The sequence below is a fragment of the Physella acuta genome, unplaced genomic scaffold (assembly GCF_028476545.2).
Source record: "Physella acuta isolate Inbredline_101_S28 unplaced genomic scaffold, ASM2847654v3 ptg000079l, whole genome shotgun sequence".
Taxonomy (NCBI): Eukaryota; Metazoa; Mollusca; class Gastropoda; family Physidae; genus Physella; species Physella acuta.
This window is the reverse complement of record NW_026731599.1, coordinates 1,452,594-1,470,309: the sequence shown is the minus strand read 5'-3', so window position 1 is coordinate 1,470,309 and position 17,716 is coordinate 1,452,594. Positions and strand designations below refer to the sequence as shown.

At 45.1% G+C, this 17,716-nt stretch overlaps 1 protein-coding gene across 1 annotated transcript in view; it reads right to left on the bottom strand.

The window, feature by feature from the left end:
• Window positions 1-12,396, bottom strand: part of LOC131954731 (calcitonin gene-related peptide type 1 receptor) — a 51,933-nt gene extending 39,537 nt beyond the window's left edge. The window contains exons 1-2 of the mRNA XM_059318475.1: window positions 12,150-12,396; window positions 9,645-9,681 (exon numbers count right to left, since the gene is read on the bottom strand). Coding sequence (XP_059174458.1) covers window positions 9,645-9,681; window positions 12,150-12,396 — 284 coding nt within the window. The remainder of the gene's footprint in view (window positions 1-9,644; window positions 9,682-12,149) is intronic.
• Between the last annotated feature and the right edge of the window lie 5,320 nt (window positions 12,397-17,716).

The following is a 17,716-nucleotide window of genomic DNA, read 5'->3' as shown; positions in this document are numbered from 1 at the left end:
ATTGTGTTGGTGAGATGGTGTGTGTTGAATGATTGTGTTGGTTGGGATAGTGTGTTGAATGATTGTGTTGGTTGGGATAGTGTGTTGAATGATTGTGTTGGTTGGGATGGTGTGTGTTGAATTATTGTATTGGGTAGGATGGTGTGTGTTGAATGATTGTGTTGGTTGGGATGGTGTGTGTTGAATGATTGTGTTGGTTGGGATGGTGTGTGTTGAATGATTGTGTTGGTTGGGATGGTGTGTGTTGAATGATTGTGTTGGTTGGGATAGTGTGTTGAATGATTATGTTGGTTGGGATGGTGTGTGTTGAATGATTGTGTTGGTTGAGAATAAGGATGGAAAATTGTTGCTTTTAGTTTTGTTTTAGCGTCGGTTTATCCTTTAAAAATTATTCCAATGTTTTCATTTCGATTTAAAAAACATGATTTATATCAAGCTGAGGATATAATTGAGGATTATAGTTAATATATCAACATTAGAACATTAGGGAACATTTACACACAACTAATTACATGACTTAAAAAAAGGTAATTAGCAAATCTGTAGGCCAACCCCACGGGAGAAAGTTGCTTGAGTAGGCCAAACCCACAGGAGAAAATGTCTTGACTTGAGTGTTGTGGCCATCAAAAGTAGAAGACAATATAGGCGGTGGGGGTTGGGCGTGGGGAATGTGATATGTTGCAACAGTTGTTTCTCTTGCATGGTGTCAGTTTTACTTTCTCGTATATTCGAAGTATAGAGAAAGTCTTGTAATCGTGCAAAAAAAAAATCGAGATTTTTACAAATATCGACGTTTTACACCTCACTGATACGGAAAAACATAATTTTGTAATCTCGTCCGTATGTCTGTGTGTCTGTGTGTCTGTCTGTCGGTCTGTCTGTCTGTGTGTAAACACGATAACTTGAGTACCGTTACAGCTAGGTTGATAAAATTTCATATATAAGTATTTTATCAAAATCGTAGATCCGTATCAACTTTTGAGCGATTTCAAATAACCGGAAGTGGTACTTTTTCTACTTTGAATTTTTCAAAAGCCTATAACTTGAGTACTCTTTCAGATAGATAAATGAAATTAAACATGTAAGTAAAAGATCTAATTCTCTACCTTCTGTCAAATTTTGAGTAATTTCCGTTGACCGGAAGTACTAATTTACGCTATTTCCGATTTCTCAAAAAAACGCATGTAAATTTATAAAGTACAAATAATATTGCGCACTATTATCACATCTTTATTTGGCGTTCACTTGGTGCGCAATTCTTTTTTCTATGAGATTCTATTCTATTTTTTAAAAGTTTAAGTAAATTAAAAATCATGTCTATATTCCGAGTTATATAAGAATACTAGCCGTCCCGGCCAGGCCCTGCTCTGGCTGCTGTGAAAAACCTTTCTGTTAAAGACCATCACCTGTGTGTTTAGTAATCATCATAAACCCGGCATTGCCCACCCAAACCACAGCCAACCAAAACCAAAATAACAAAACGCAAACATAACGCTAACACAATTACAAACGAAAACAAAAACCTAACAACAAACCCAACCACAACCACAAACACCAATACAAACAAAGAAAAAACAAACAAAAAAGCAAACGAAAACAAAAAGCTAACAACAAACCCAACCACAACCACAAACACCAATACGAACACAAAGAAAATAACAAACGAAAAAGCAAACGAAAACAAACCAAATACAAACGCAAAACCAACCACAAACACAAACCCAAAGAAAAAAAACACAAACGAAAACGAAAAAAGAAAGAACAAAAACGAACCAAATCAAAACGCAACCACTAACGCAAACCCAGCCTAAACACAAAGAAAACACTAACGCGAACATAAACGCAAAGTGCTCACAGTCTAGCCCGGGGCAGAATCGCCTGTTTCAGCTTAATAAACGACTATAGTACCACAACTAATTCATAGTCTTTTGCACTCACTTTAACGAACGTAGGTGCCAAACCAAACCAACAATTATAATACTCCAAGCTTATTGGTAAAATACCTACAACATTTGCACTTGATCGATCCCCGCTAATTATGTAATTATTTTTTTCCCAACACCAAAACAAAGTAATAAAAAGTAAATTCTTGTCCACTAATGCAATGTTTTATAAAGGGAAGTAATTGTGTTTTCCTAATTTATCAAAGGAAAGTAAGTGCTAAAGGACTAAATATAAATAATTTTCAGACATAATTAGAATTTTTGTTATTTTTTTAAAATTATGTTTAATGAACATGCCCGACAATTATTACTATCAGTTTGAAAAATGAAAATTATTTCCCAACACTTTCAATAGTAATTTTTTAACTCATAAATTTAGACTATGAGCACGATAATAGTCTAACACTTAAATCCATGGAAGTATGTCAGCGACAAACAAACAAACTTATTTTTACATACAGAATTGAGCTTTATATATTAGATTAGAGAAAGTTTAGGGCCTTACCCAACCAACTTTTTAGGTACTTCTCCCCTCTTTTAGGAAGCCTAGACAAACCTCTGAAGCCAATGTTGTTAATATAAAGTTTACTACAACTCATCACTTTTATTTATTATAGACAAATATTGTCCCCTTTTCAACTTTATTATTTAGAAATAGCAACTACCTATTGTACATAACATATCATGTTTTCCTGTATACTTCATATATAACTATTTGTACCCCCCCCCCCCTTTAGGAAGCCTAGACCAACCTTCGAAGCCAAATTTTGTTAAATATAAAGTTTACCATAACTCAGCACTGTTATTTATTATAGCCAAATATTGCCCCAATTATAACTGTAATTTTCAGAAATAGCAAATTGCTTTGACTCAAGAAATAACCCCCCCCCCCCCCTCCATATAAAATACATATTTTATTCTGTAAATAACATGTAAAAAATTTTGAGAATGAAAGTTTCAGGAATAGTTTATATTGTAAATCTGCACCAGTCTTCTTATGTCGCATGATGAACGTAGTAAAAATCAGCTACTGCCACCACTCATTGGCTGGGCTCGCTGAAAGTAAAATCTACAACACTGAGACGTAAAAAAAAAAAAAAAAAAGTTTAGGGGAGATCACTCCCGGTTTATTTTTTAACACTGTAATCGCTGAGCATTGTCAAAAGGTGGGGTGTCACTAGGATAAATTTGAGGTAAACAGTGATATCTTACACTAGGATAAATTTGAGGTAAACAGTGATATCTTACACTAGGATAAATTTGAGGTAAACAGTGATATCTTACACTAGGATAAATTTGAGGTAAACAGTGATATCTTACACTAGGATAAATTTGAGGTAAACAGTGATATCTTACACTAGGATAAATTTGAGGTAAACAGTGATATCTTACACTAGGATAAATTTGAGGTAAACAGTGATATCTTACACTAGGATAAATTTGAGGTAAACAGTGATATCTTACACCAGGATAAATTTGAGGTAAACAGTGATATCTTACACTAGGATAAATTTGATGTAAACAGTGATATCTTACATTAGGATAAATCTGAGGTAAACAGTGATATCTTACACTAGGATAAATTTGAGGTAAAAAGTGATATCTTACACCAGGATAAATTTGATGTAAACAGTGATATCTTACATTAGGATAAATCTGAGGTAAATAGTGATATCTTACACTAGGATAAAGTTGAGGTAAAAAGTGATATCTTGCCTAGGATAAATTTGAGAAGATGAGAGTTTCTTTCAACCATCTCTCCGTGAGGGGCGGTGCTTCCCGACCCCCCCCCCCCCCGCCCCCAGGATTATGTGAAAATAAATCTAAGTTTTATAGAGAACCAGCGTACTCGTCTCTCGCGTTGCTGTGATCTAGTTCTACACAGCATATCAGGGTTTCATCAAGGCCTTTACAGCATATCAGGGTTTCATCAAGGCCAATCTTGTAGAGGCCTGACCTGGCGTGCTATATGAAAGCCCTGCGTGTAATTGAATCACCACCATAATAGTGAGGTAGAACACACTTCTGCGACCACCCATGTGTCGAGGGGGGGGGGGGAGGTCGCGCGGCGCTCTTGGGAGCCACCGGTTACAGTACCACAGGGGCGCCTGGTGCAACCCCTAGCTTGATCTTGTCATCGTATATAGACACAGACCGGACAAACAAACATTTGTATAGATATACACTCTAACTAGCGTCCATCCCCCCCCCCTCCCTCGAAATTTGAAGTGCGCCGTTCCCCTGCCGAAAGTTTGTTGTACCCTCCGGAGCAAAATATCAGTCAGCAAGAGTGGCGGGGAAATTGTGCGATATGACACTAGAGGAGGCGTGTGCTCTAAGCAGCACTCACTCCAAGAGTTGCGGCAGAATTCCGTGAGTCGAGCGGTTCTACCCCGATAAGACGAGCGTATGTTCTGATAAACCCACCGTGTCGGCAGAGAAACCACCTAATGACGTCATTCCGACAACCGTTTTTATCACGTGACTCGACTTTATCACAAGTTGGTGTGAGCAGCACGCTAATGGTGGTTAGGTGAATGGTTCAAGTCACGCTAGTGATGGTTAGGTGAATGGTTCAAGTCACGCTAGTGGTTAGGTGAATGGTTCAAGTCACGCTAGTGGTTAGGTGAATGGTTCAAGTCACGCTAGTGGTGGTTAGGTGAATGGTTCAAGTCACGCTAGTGGTTAGGTGAATGGTTCAAGTCACGCTAGTGGTTAGGTGAATGGTTCAAGTCACGCTAGTGGTGGTTAGGTGAATGGTTCAAGTCACGCTAGTGGTTAGGTGAATGGTTCAAGTCACGCTAGTGGTTAGGTGAATGGTTCAAGTCACGCTAGTGGTGGTTAGGTGAATGGTTCAAGTCACGCTAGTGGTTAGGTGAATGGTTCAAGTCACGCTAGTGGTTAGGTGAATGGTTCAAGTCACGCTAGTGGTGGTTAGGTGAATGGTTCAAGTCACGCTAGTGGTTAGGTGAATGGTTCAAGTCACGCTAGTGGTTAGGTGAACGGTTCAAGTCACGCTAGTGGTTAGGTGAATGGTTCAAGTCACGCTAGTGGTTAGGTGAACGGTTCAAGTCACGCTAGTGATTAGGTGAATGGTTCAAGTCACGCTAGTGCTGGGTAGGTGAATGGTTCAAGTCACGCTAGTGGTTAGGTGAATGGTTCAAGTCACGCTAGTGGTGGTTAGGTGAATGGTTCAAGTCACGCTAGTGGTGGTTAGGTGAATGGTTCAAGTCACGCTAGTGGTGGTTAGGTGAATGGTTCAAGTCACGCTAGTGGTGGTTAGGTGAATGGTTCAAGTCACGCTAGTGGTTAGGTGAATGGTTCAAGTCACGCTAGTGGTTAGGTGAATGGTTCAAGTCACGCTAGTGGTGGTTAGGTGAATGGTTCAAGTCACGCTAGTGGTGGTTAGGTGAATGGTTCAAGTCACGCTAGTGGTGGTTAGGTGAATGGTTCAAGTCACGCTAGTGGTTAGGTGAATGGTTCAAGTCACGCTAGTGGTGGTTAGGTGAATGGTTCAAGTCACGCTAGTGGTGGTTAGGTGAATGGTTCAAGTCACGCTAGTGGTGGTTAGGTGAATGGTTCAAGTCACGCTAGTGGTTAGGTGAATGGTTCAAGTCACGCTAGTGGTTAGGTGAATGGTTCAAGTCACGCTAGTGGTGGTTAGGTGAATGGTTCAAGTCACGCTAGTGGTGGTTAGGTGAATGGTTCAAGTCACGCTAGTGGTTAGGTGAATGGTTCAAGTCACGCTAGTGGTTAGGTGAATGGTTCAAGTCACGCTAGTGGTGGTTAGGTGAACGGTTCAAGTCACGCTAGTGGTTAGGTGAATGGTTCAAGTCACGCTAGTGGTGGTTAGGTGAATGGTTCAAGTCACGCTAGTGGTGGTTAGGTGAATGGTTCAAGTCACGCTAGTGGTGGTTAGGTGAATGGTTCAAGTCACGCTAGTGGTGGTTAGGTGAATGGTTCAAGTCACGCTAGTGGTTAGGTGAATGGTTCAAGTCACGCTAGTGGTTAGGTGAATGGTTCAAGTCACGCTAGTGGTTAGGTGAATGGTTCAAGTCACGCTAGTGGTTAGGTGAATGGTTCAAGTCACGCTAGTGGTGGTTAGGTGAATGGTTCAAGTCACGCTAGTGGTGGTTAGGTGAATGGTTCAAGTCACGCTAGTGGTTAGGTGAATGGTTCAAGTCACGCTAGTGGTTAGGTGAATGGTTCAAGTCACGCTAGTGGTTAGGTGAATGGTTCAAGTCACGCTAGTGGTTAGGTGAATGGTTCAAGTCACGCTAGTGGTTAGGTGAATGGTTCAAGTCACGCTAGTGGTTAGGTGAATGGTTCAAGTCACGCTAGTGGTTAGGTGAATGGTTCAAGTCACGCTAGTGGTTAGGTGAATGGTTCAAGTCACGCTAGTGGTTAGGTGAATGGTTCAAGTCACGCTAGTGGTGGTTAGGTGAATGGTTCAAGTCACGCTAGTGGTGGTTAGGTGAATGGTTCAAGTCACGCTAGTGGTTAGGTGAATGGTTCAAGTCACGCTAGTGGTTAGGTGAATGGTTCAAGTCACGCTAGTGGTTAGGTGAATGGTTCAAGTCACGCTAGTGGTGGTTAGGTGAATGGTTCAAGTCACGCTAGTGGTGGTTAGGTGAATGGTTCAAGTCACGCTAGTGGTTAGGTGAATGGTTCAAGTCACGCTAGTGGTTAGGTGAATGGTTCAAGTCACGCTAGTGGTGGTTAGGTGAACGGTTCAAGTCACGCTAGTGGTGGTTGGGTAAACGGTTCAAGTTGTGGGATGTATTAAGTCAATTTGTGGGATGTATTAAGTCAAGTTGTGGGATGTATTAAGTCAAGTTGTGGGATGTATTAAGTCAATTTGTGGGATGTATTAAGTCAAGTTGTGGGATGTATTAAGTCAAGTTGTGGGATGTATTAAGTCAATTTGTGGGATGTATTAAGTCAAGTTGTGGGATGTATTAAGTCAAGTTGTGGGATGTATTAAGTCAAGTTGTGGGATGTATTAAGTCAAGTTGTGGGATGTATTAAGTCAATTTGTGGGATGTATTAAGTCAATTTGTGGGATGTATTAAGTCAATTTGTGGGATGTATTAAGTCAATTTGTGGGATGTGTTAAGTCAAGTTGTGGGATGTATTAAGTCAATTTGTGGGATGTATTAGTGATCGTTGTAAATCAAGACGTGTTTTGAAAATGGCAATTATAAAAAGATGTATGATAGTCTGAACGAACAAAACAAAAAGATTTTACTTTTCAAATACTAATAAAATTAATTTTGTAATGACCTTTTAAAATTTATTGTACAGTTCCGTCATTTAGACCGACCTATACAAATATTCAAACGATAATTTGATTTAAGTATTTACCCACACAACATTATGTACCCACACAACATTATGTACCCACACAACATTATGTACCACACAACATTATGTACCACACAACATTATGTACCCACACAACATTATGTACCCACACAACATTATGTACCACACAACATTATGTACCCACACAACATTATGTACCACACAACATTATGTACCACACAACATTATGTACCCACACAACATTTTGTACCACACAACATTATGTACCCACACAACATTTTGTACCACACAACATTATGTACCACACAACATTATGTACCCACACAACATTATGTACCCACACAACATTTTGTACCACACAACATTATGTACCCACACAACATTATGTACCACACAACATTATGTACCCACACAACATTATGTACCACACATGTACCCACACAACATTATGTACCACACAACATTATGTACCACACAACATTATGTACCCACACAACATTATGTACCACACAACATTATGTACCCACACAACATTATGTACCCACACAACATGTACCCACACAACATGTACCCACACAACATTATGTACCACACATGTACCCACACAACATTATGTACCCACACATTTCCCTTACAATCCAAGTCAACATAATTTATTTTTCTTGACTTTTCGATAAAAACAAAGCGCTAATTATGCAGCACTAATGTCATTACAGTGAATTTTAATTAACAAACAAACCAATTTGAGCGCTCTCGCATAGACATTAAGATATACGAGGCACGAAATCGATCTAATACTAAGTACTGTTGAGTTTAAAAGGCATAAAGATGATAGTAGGCAAACAAACTGTTGAGTTTACAAGACATAAAGATGATCTTAGGCAAACAAACTATTGAGTTTAAAAGGCATAAAGATGATAGTAGGCAAACAAACTGTTGAGTTTACAAGACATAAAGATGATCTTAGGCAAACAAACTATTGAGTTTAAAAGGCATAAAGATGATAGTAGGCAAACAAACTGTTGAGTTTACAAGACATAAAGATGATAGTAGGCAAACAAACTATTGAGTTTAAAAGGCATAAAGATGATAGTAGGCAAACAAACTGTTGAGTTTACAAGACATAAAGATGATCTTAGGCAAACAAACTGTTGAGTTTACAAGACATAAAGATGATCTTAGGAAAACAAACTATTGAGTTTAAAAGGCATAAAGATGATAGTAGGCAAACAAACTGTTGAGTTTACAAGACATAAAGATGATCTTAGGCAAACAAACTATTGAGTTTAAAAGGCATAAAGATGATAGTAGGCAAACAAACTGTTGAGTTTACAAGACATAAAGATGATAGTAGGCAAACAAACTATTGAGTTTAAAAGGCATAAAGATGATAGTAGGCAAACAAACTGTTGAGTTTACAAGACATAAAGATGATCTTAGGCAAACAAACTGTTGAGTTTACAAGACATAAAGATGATCTTAGGCAAACAAACTATTGAGTTTAAAAGGCATAAAGATGATAGTAGGCAAACAAACTGTTGAGTTTACAAGACATAAAGATGATCTTAGGCAAACAAACTATTGAGTTTAAAAGGCATAAAGATGATAGTAGGCAAACAAACTGTTGAGTTTACAAGACATAAAGATGATAGTAGGCAAACAAACTATTGAGTTTAAAAGGCATAAAGATGATAGTAGGCAAACAAACTGTTGAGTTTACAAGACATAAAGATGATCTTAGGCAAACAAACTGTTGAGTTTACAAGACATAAAGATGATCTTAGGAAAACAAACTATTGAGTTTAAAAGGCATAAAGATGATAGTAGGCAAACAAACTGTTGAGTTTACAAGACATAAAGATGATCTTAGGCAAACAAACTATTGAGTTTAAAAGGCATAAAGATGATAGTAGGCAAACAAACTGTTGAGTTTACAAGACATAAAGATGATAGTAGGCAAACAAACTATTGAGTTTAAAAGGCATAAAGATGATAGTAGGCAAACAAACTGTTGAGTTTACAAGACATAAAGATGATCTTAGGCAAACAAACTGTTGAGTTTACAAGACATAAAGATGATCTTAGGAAAACAAACTATTGAGTTTAAAAGGCATAAAGATGATAGTAGGCAAACAAACTGTTGAGTTTACAAGACATAAAGATGATCTTAGGCAAACAAACTATTGAGTTTAAAAGGCATAAAGATGATAGTAGGCAAACAAACTGTTGAGTTTACAAGACATAAATATTTAGGCAAAGATGTTTTTTATACTCAATGTTTAAAATTTTTACCCCACCTCAAGGTTTAAAATAAAAATTTCAGGTGTAATTGTGGGTAAACTTATTGCTCGGTAAACAAGAAAAGTGTCAACTTACGGAAAGGTAAACTTTAAGTAAAGAAGAAAAGTGTAAACTTACGGAAAGGTAAACTTTAAGTAAAATAGAAATGTGTAAACTACGGAAAGGTAAACTTTAAGTAAAGAAGAAAAGTGTAAACTACGGAAAGGTAAACTTTAAGTAAAATAGAAATATGTAAACTTACGGAAAGGTAAACTTTAAGCAAAATAGAAATGTGTAAACTACGGAAAGGTAAATTTTAAGTAAAATAGAAATGTGTAAACTTACGGAAAGGTAAACTTTAAGTGAAATAGAAATGTGTAAACTTACGGAAAGCAGTAGCGTAGCGAGGGGGGGGGGCGGGGCGGGGGGGGGGGGGGGTGGGACATATGTCCCCGGGCGCCGAGCTTAGGGGGCGCCAAAATGGGTTGGAAAAATAAATTGAAAGGTTGAGGGGGTATTGAAAGTTTGAGGGGGGGGGGGGGTGCAAATCAAAATCTCGATGGGGGTGGTGCAAATCGAAAAGTTTGTCCCCGAGCGCCGGGAAGGGTCGCTACGCCTCTGACGTAAAGGTAAATTTTAAGTGAAATAGAAATGTGTAAACTAAAGCAAGGTAACCTTTAAGTAAAGAAGAAAAGTGTAAACTTACGGAAAGGTAAATTTTAGGTAAGAAAGAAAAGTGTTAACTTACGGAAAGGTAAAATTTAGGTAAAAAAGAAAAGTGTTAACTTACGGAAAGGTAAACTTTAAGTAATGAAGAAAAGTGTAAACTTACGGAAAGGTAAATTTTAGGTAAAAAAGAAAAGTGTAAGCTTACGGAAAGGTATTCTTCAAGTAAAAAAGAAAAGTGTCAACTTACGGAAAGGTAAACTTTAAGTAAAGAAGAACAGTGTAAACTTACGGAAAGGTAAACTTTAAGTAAAGAAGAACAGTGTAAACTTACGGAAAGGTAAATTTTAGGTAAAAAAGAACAGTGTAAACTTACGGAAAGGTAAACTTTAAGTAAAGAAGAAAAGTGTAAACTTGAGGTAAACACGAGCTGGTGTAAAGTGGAGGTAAACACGAGCTGGTGTCCTAGCCTGACCAGCGTTCTCCTCACAGACCAGCACGCGCTACTCAGTGCCAGACCAGACGAGCAGGCGGAGGTTAGAAGTACTGAGGCTTCTGCTGCACGGGGGGGGGGGGGGGGGTAGATGTCAGGTGGTAAGCGGGGTAGATGTCAGGTGGTAAGTGGGGTAGATGTCAGGTGGTAAGTGGGGTAGATGTCAGGTGGTAAGTGGGGTAGATGTCAGGTGGTAAGTGGGGTAGATGTCAAGTGGTAAGTGGGGTAGATGTCAGGTGGTAAGTGGGGTAGATGTCAGGTGGTAAGTGGGGTAGATGTCAGGTGGTAAGTGGAGTAGATGGTAAGTGGGGTAGATGTCATGTGGTGAGTGGGGTAGATGTCAGGTGGTAAGTGGGGTAGATGTCAGGTGGTAAGTGGGGTAGATGTCAAGTGGTAAGTGGGGTAGATGTCAGGTGGTAAGTGTGGTAGATGTCAGGTGGTAAGTGGGGTAGATGTCAGGTGGTAAATGGGGTAGATGTCATTGGTAAGTGGGGTAGATGTCATTGGTAAGTGGGGTAGATGTCAGGTGGTAAGTGGGGTAGATGTCAGGCGGTAAGTGGGGTAGATGGTAAGTGGTAAGTGGGGTTGATGTCAGGTGGTAAGTGGGGTAGATGTCAGGTGGTAAGTGGGGTAGATGTCAGGCAGTAAGTTGGGTAGATAGTAAGTGGGGTAGATGTCATTTGGTAAGTGGAGTAGATGGTAAGTGGGGTAGATGTCATGTGGTAAGTGGGGTAGATGTCAGGTGGTAAGTGGGGTAGATGTCAGGTGGTAAGTGGGGTAGATGTCAAGTGGTAAGTGGGGTAGATGTCAGGTGGTAAGTGTGGTAGATGTCATTGGTAAGTGGGGTACATGTCATTGGTAATTGGGGTAGATGTCAGGTGGTAAGTGGGGTAGATGTCAGGTGGTAAGTGGGGTAGATGTCAGGTGGTAAGTGGGGTAGATGTCATTGGTAAGTGGGGTAGATGTCATTGGTAAGCGGGGTAGATGTCAAGTGGTAAGTGGGGTAGATGTCAGGTGGTAAGTGTGGTAGATGTCAGGTGGTAAGTGGGGTAGATGTCAGGTGGTAACTGGAGCAGATTCTAGTGGTAAGTGGGGTAGATGGTTAGTGGGGTAGATGTCAGGTGGTAAGTGGGGTAGATGTCAGGCGGTAAGTGGGGTAGATGGTAAGTGGTAAGTGGGGTTGTTGTCATTGATAAGTGGGGTAGATGTCAAGTGTTTAGTGAGGTAGATGGTAAGTGAGGTAGATGTCAGGTGGTAAGTGGGGTAGATGACATTGGTAAGTAGGTTAGATGTCAGGTGGTAAGTTGAGTAAGTGGCCCCGCCATTTAATATGTCACCAGTTTACGTCTCACCTTTCCACGTTTCACCTTTTTACGTCTCACCTTTCCACGTCTCACCTTTCCACGTCTCACCTTTTCACGTCTCACTTTTCTAAGTCTCACCTTTCTCCGTCTCACCTTGCATCGTCTCACCTTTCTTTGTCTCGCCTTTCTTTGTCTCACCTTTCTCCGTCTCATCTTTCATCGTCTCACCTTTCATCGTCTCACCTTTCATCGTCTCACCTTTCATCGTCTCACCTTTCATCGTCTCACCTTTCATCGTCTCACCTTTACACGTCTCACCTTTCTCCGTCTCACCTTTCATCGTCTCACCTTTCATCGTCTCACCTTTCATCGTCTCACCTTTCATCGTCTCACCTTTACACGTCTCACTATTACTGTCCACTTGAATGTGAAGCTTTGTAGACCTGCCATGTAAATGGGGGCAAGGGTGGGAGGGGTGGGGCAGTGGGGAGGGGTGGGGCAGAGATTGAAGAGATCCCCTTGTAAAAAAATCCCGCGATAAGGATGAGCCAGCAGAAGATACTCACCCTCTGCTGGCCCCGTGAGCCGCATGGCGTGACGCGGCCTCGGCTTATCAATGGAATCGTTCATTAATATCCAAATATTATTCAGCCCAACAGGCAACAAACTGTCTTAGACAAAGATGAAAAAATCTGGCTTATCGTGCTAAGGCAGCGGAGCGATAAAGCTGAGAGGTATTCATTTTGTAGCGGCGGGGGGTGGGGGGTGGGGGGGAACTACGAACATTCTCTTTTACATGCTAACACGTTGAATGGTAAAAAAATCGGAGAGTTTAACCCCCAAAAATGTAAGTTTAAAGTTGTATTTTTGGTTTTTAAAAACTTCACTTCTGCCATAAATATTAATTACATGTAATATAAATCAGTAGTTGGCCATCATTACATGTAATATAGATCAGTAGATGTTTGCCAGCATTACATGTAATGTAAATCAGTGTATGTTGGGCATCATTACATGTAATATAAACCAGTGTATGTTTGGCTTACATGGATGTAAACCCGCACATGTCAGCCCCCCCCCCCCCCCCCCCTTCTGTCTGTCTTTTGTTGTCCACATCGAAGCCAATATCCGGAGATCAATATTTCATTTCACAGTCCTGGGTCCTCAGCTTTCATTCAACTTTCACAGTCTTGACTAGGCGACTTGAACAACCCTCTCTCTGGCCGTCCATTGTGTCTCTACATGGCCGTCCATTGTTAAACTCGCTGATTCTAATTTCAATTTTTAAATCAGGGGTCTCTCTGGCTACAGGTTGTGTGGGGCCTCTCTGGCTACAGGTTGTGTGGGGCCTCTCTGGCTACAGGTTGTGTGGGGCCTCTCTGGCTACAGGTTGTGTGGGGCCTCTCTGGCTACAGGTTGTGTGGGGCCTCTCTGGCTACAGGTTGTGTGGGGCCTCTCTGGATACAGGTTGTGTGGGGCCTCTCTGGCTACAGGTTGTGTGGGGCCTCTCTGGCTACAGGTTGTGTGGGGTCTCTCTGGCTACAGGTTGTGTGGGGCCTCTCTGGCTACAGGTTGTGTGGGGCCTCTCTGGCTACAGGTTGTGTGGGGCCTCTCTGGCTACAGGTTGTGTGGGGCCTCTCTGGCTACAGGTTGTGTGGGGCCTCTCTGGCTACAGGTTGTGTGGGGTCTCTCTGGCTACATGTTGTGTGGGGCCTCTCTGGCTACATGTTGTGTGGGGCCTCTCTGGCTACAGGTTGTGTGGGGCCTCTCTGGCTACAGGTTGTGTGGGGCCTCTCTGGCTACAGGTTGTGTGGGGCCTCTCTGGCTACAGGTTGTGTGGGGCCTCTCTGGCTACAGGTTGTGTGGGGCCTCTCTGGATACAGGTTGTGTGGGGCCTCTCTGGATACATGTTGTGTGGGGCCTCTCTGGCTCCAGGTTGTGTGGCAGGTTGTGTGGGGCCTCTCTGGCTACAGGTTGTGTGGGGCCTCTCTGGCTACAGGTTGTGTGGGGCCTCTCTGGCTACAGGTTGTGTGGCAGGTTGAGTGGGGCCTCTCTGGCTACAGGTTGTGTGGGGGCTCTCTGGCTACAGGTTGTGTGGGGGCTCTCTGGCTACAGGTTGTGTGGCAGGTTGTGTGGGGCCTCTCTGGCTACAGGTTGTGTGGGGCCTCTCTGGCTACAGGTTGTGTGGGGCCTCTCTGGCTACAGGTTGTGTGGGGCCTCTCTGGCTACAGGTTGTGTGGGGCCTCTCTGGCTACAGGTTGTGTGGGGCCTCTCTGGCTACAGGTTGTGTGGGGCCTCTCTGGATACATGTTGTGTGTGGCCTCTCTGGCTCCAGGTTGTGTGGCAGGTTGTGTGGGGCCTCTCTGGCTACAGGTTGTGTGGGGGCTCTCTGGCTACAGGTTGTGTGGGGCCTCTCTGGCTACAGGTTGTGTGGGGCCTCTCTGGCTACAGGTTGTGTGGGGCCTCTCTGGCTACAGGTTGTGTGGCAGGTTGTGTGGGGCCTCTCTGGATACATGTTGTGTGGGGCCTCTCTGGCTACAGGTTGTGTGGGGCCTCTCTGGCTACATGTTGTGTGGGGCCTCTCTGGCTACAGGTTGTGTGGGGCCTCTCTGGCTACAGGTTGTGTGGGGCCTCTCTGGCTACAGGTTGTGTGGGGCCTCTCTGGCTACAGGTTGTGTGGGGCCTCTCTGGCTACAGGTTGTGTGGGGCCTCTCTGGCTACAGGTTGTGTGGCAGGTTGTGTGGGGCCTCTCTGGCTACAGGTTGTGTGGGGCCTCTCTGGCTACAGGTTGTGTGGCAGGTTGTGTGGGGCCTCTCTGGCTACAGGTTGTGTGGGGCCTCTCTGGCTACAGGTTGTGTGGGGCCTCTCTGGCTACAGGTTGTGTGGGGCCTCTCTGGCTACAGGTTGTGTGGCAGGTTGTGTGGGGCCTCTCTGGCTACAGGTTGTGTGGGGCCTCTCTGGCTACAGGTTGTGTGGGGCCTCTCTGGCTACAGGTTGTGTGGGGCCTCTCTGGCTACAGGTTGTGTGGGGGCTCCCTGGCTACATGTTAAGTGGAGCCTCTCTGGCTACAGGTTGTGTGGGGCCTCTCTGGCTACAGGTTGTGTGGGGCCTCTCTGGCTACAGGTTGTGTGGGGCCTCTCTGGCTACAGGTTGTGTGGCAGGTTGAGTGGGGCCTCTCTGGCTACAGGTTGTGTGGGGGCTCTCTGGCTACAGGTTGTGTGGGGGCTCTCTGGCTACAGGTTGTGTGGCAGGTTGTGTGGGGCCTCTCTGGCTACAGGTTGTGTGGGGCCTCTCTGGCTACAGGTTGTGTGGGGCCTCTCTGGCTACAGGTTGTGTGGGGCCTCTCTGGCTACAGGTTGTGTGGGGCCTCTCTGGCTACAGGTTGTGTGGCAGGTTGTGTGGGGCCTCTCTGGCTACAGGTTGTGTGGGGCCTCTCTGGCTACAGGTTGTGTGGGGCCTCTCTGGCTACAGGTTGTGTGGGGCCTCTCTGGCTACAGGTTGTGTGGGGCCTCTCTGGCTACAGGTTGTGTGGCAGGTTGTGTGGGGCCTCTCTGGCTACAGGTTGTGTGGGGCCTCTCTGGCTACAGGTTGTGTGGGGCCTCTCTGGCTACAGGTTGTGTGGGGCCTCTCTGGCTACAGGTTGTGTGGGGTCTCTCTGGCTACATGTTGTGTGGGGCCTCTCTGGCTACAGGTTGTGTGGGGCCTCTCTGGCTACAGGTTGTGTGGGGCCTCTCTGGCTACAGGTTGTGTGGGGCCTCTCTGGCTACAGGTTGTGTGGGGCCTCTCTGGCTACATGTTGTGTGGGGCCTCTCTGGCTACATGTTGTGTGGGGCCTCTCTGGCTACAGGTTGTGTGGGACCTCTCTGGCTACAGGTTGTGTGGGGTCTCTCTGGCTACAGGTTGTGTGGGGCCTCTCTGGCTACAGGTTGTGTGGGGTCTCTCTGGCTACAGGTTGTGTGGGGCCTCTCTGGCTACAGGTTGTGTGGGACCTCTCTGGCTACATGTTGTGTGGGGCCTCTCTGGCTACAGGTTGTGTGGGGCCTCTCTGGCTACAGGTTGTGTGGGGGCTCTCTGGCTACAGGTTGTGTGGGGCCTCTCTGGCTACAGGTTGTGTGGGGCCTCTCTGGCTACAGGTTGTGTGGGGCCTCTCTGGCTACAGGTTGTGTGGGGCCTCTCTGGCTACATGTTGTGTGGGGCCTCTCTGGCTACAGGTTGTGTGGGGCCTCTATGGCTACAGGTTGTGTGGGGCCTCTCTGGCTACAGGTTGTGTGGGGCCTCTCTGGCTACAGGTTGTGTGGGGCCTCTCTGGCTACATGTTGTGTGGGGCCTCTCTGGCTACAGGTTGTGTGGGGCCTCTCTGGCTACAGGTTGTGTGGCAGGTTGTGTGGGGCCTCTCTGGCTACAGGTTGTGTGTGGCCTCTCTGGCTACAGGTTGTGTGGGGCCTCTCTGGCTACAGGTTGTGTGGGGCCTCTCTGGCTACAGGTTGTGTGGGGCCTCTCTGGCTACAGGTTGTGTGGGGCCTCTCTGGCTACAGGTTGTGTGGGGCCTCTCTGGCTACAGGTTGTGTGGGGCCTCTCTGGCTACATGTTGTGTGGGGCCTCTCTGGCTACAGGTTGTGTGGGGCCTCTCTGGCTACAGGTTGTGTGGCAGGTTGTGTGGGGCCTCTCTGGCTACAGGTTGTGTGGGGCCTCTCTGGCTACAGGTTGTGTGGCAGGTTGTGTGGGGCCTCTCTGGCTACAGGTTGTGTGGGGCCTCTCTGGCTACATGTTGTGTGGGGCCTCTCTGGCTACAGGTTGTGTGGGGCCTCTCTGGCTACAGGTTGTGTGGCAGGTTGTGTGGGGCCTCTCTGGCTACAGGTTGTGTGTGGCCTCTCTGGCTACAGGTTGTGTGGGGCCTCTCTGGCTACAGGTTGTGTGGGGCCTCTCTGGCTACAGGTTGTGTGGGGCCTCTCTGGCTACAGGTTGTGTGGGGCCTCTCTGGCTACAGGTTGTGTGGGGCCTCTCTGGCTACAGGTTGTGTGGGGCCTCTCTGGCTACATGTTGTGTGGGGCCTCTCTGGCTACAGGTTGTGTGGGGCCTCTCTGGCTACAGGTTGTGTGGCAGGTTGTGTGGGGCCTCTCTGGCTACAGGTTGTGTGGGGCCTCTCTGGCTACAGGTTGTGTGGCAGGATGTGTGGGGCCTCTCTGGCTACAGGTTGTGTGGGGCCTCTCTGGCTACATGTTGTGTGGGGCCTCTCTGGCTACAGGTTGTGTGGGGCCTCTCTGGCTACAGGTTGTGTGGCAGGTTGTGTGGGGCCTCTCTGGCTACAGGTTGTGTGGGGCCTCTCTGGCTACAGGTTGTGTGGGGCCTCTCTGGCTACAGGTTGTGTGGGGTCTCTCTGGCTACAGGTTGTGTGGGGCCTCTCTGGCTACAGGTTGTGTGGGACCTCTCTGGCTACATGTTGTGTGGGGCCTCTCTGGCTACAGGTTGTGTGGGGCCTCTCTGGCTACAGGTTGTGTGGGGGCTCTCTGGCTACAGGTTGTGTGGGGCCTCTCTGGCTACAGGTTGTGTGGGGCCTCTCTGGCTACAGGTTGTGTGGGGCCTCTCTGGCTACAGGTTGTGTGGGGCCTCTCTGGCTACATGTTGTGTGGGGCCTCTCTGGCTACAGGTTGTGTGGGGCCTCTCTGGCTACAGGTTGTGTGGGGCCTCTCTGGCTACAGGTTGTG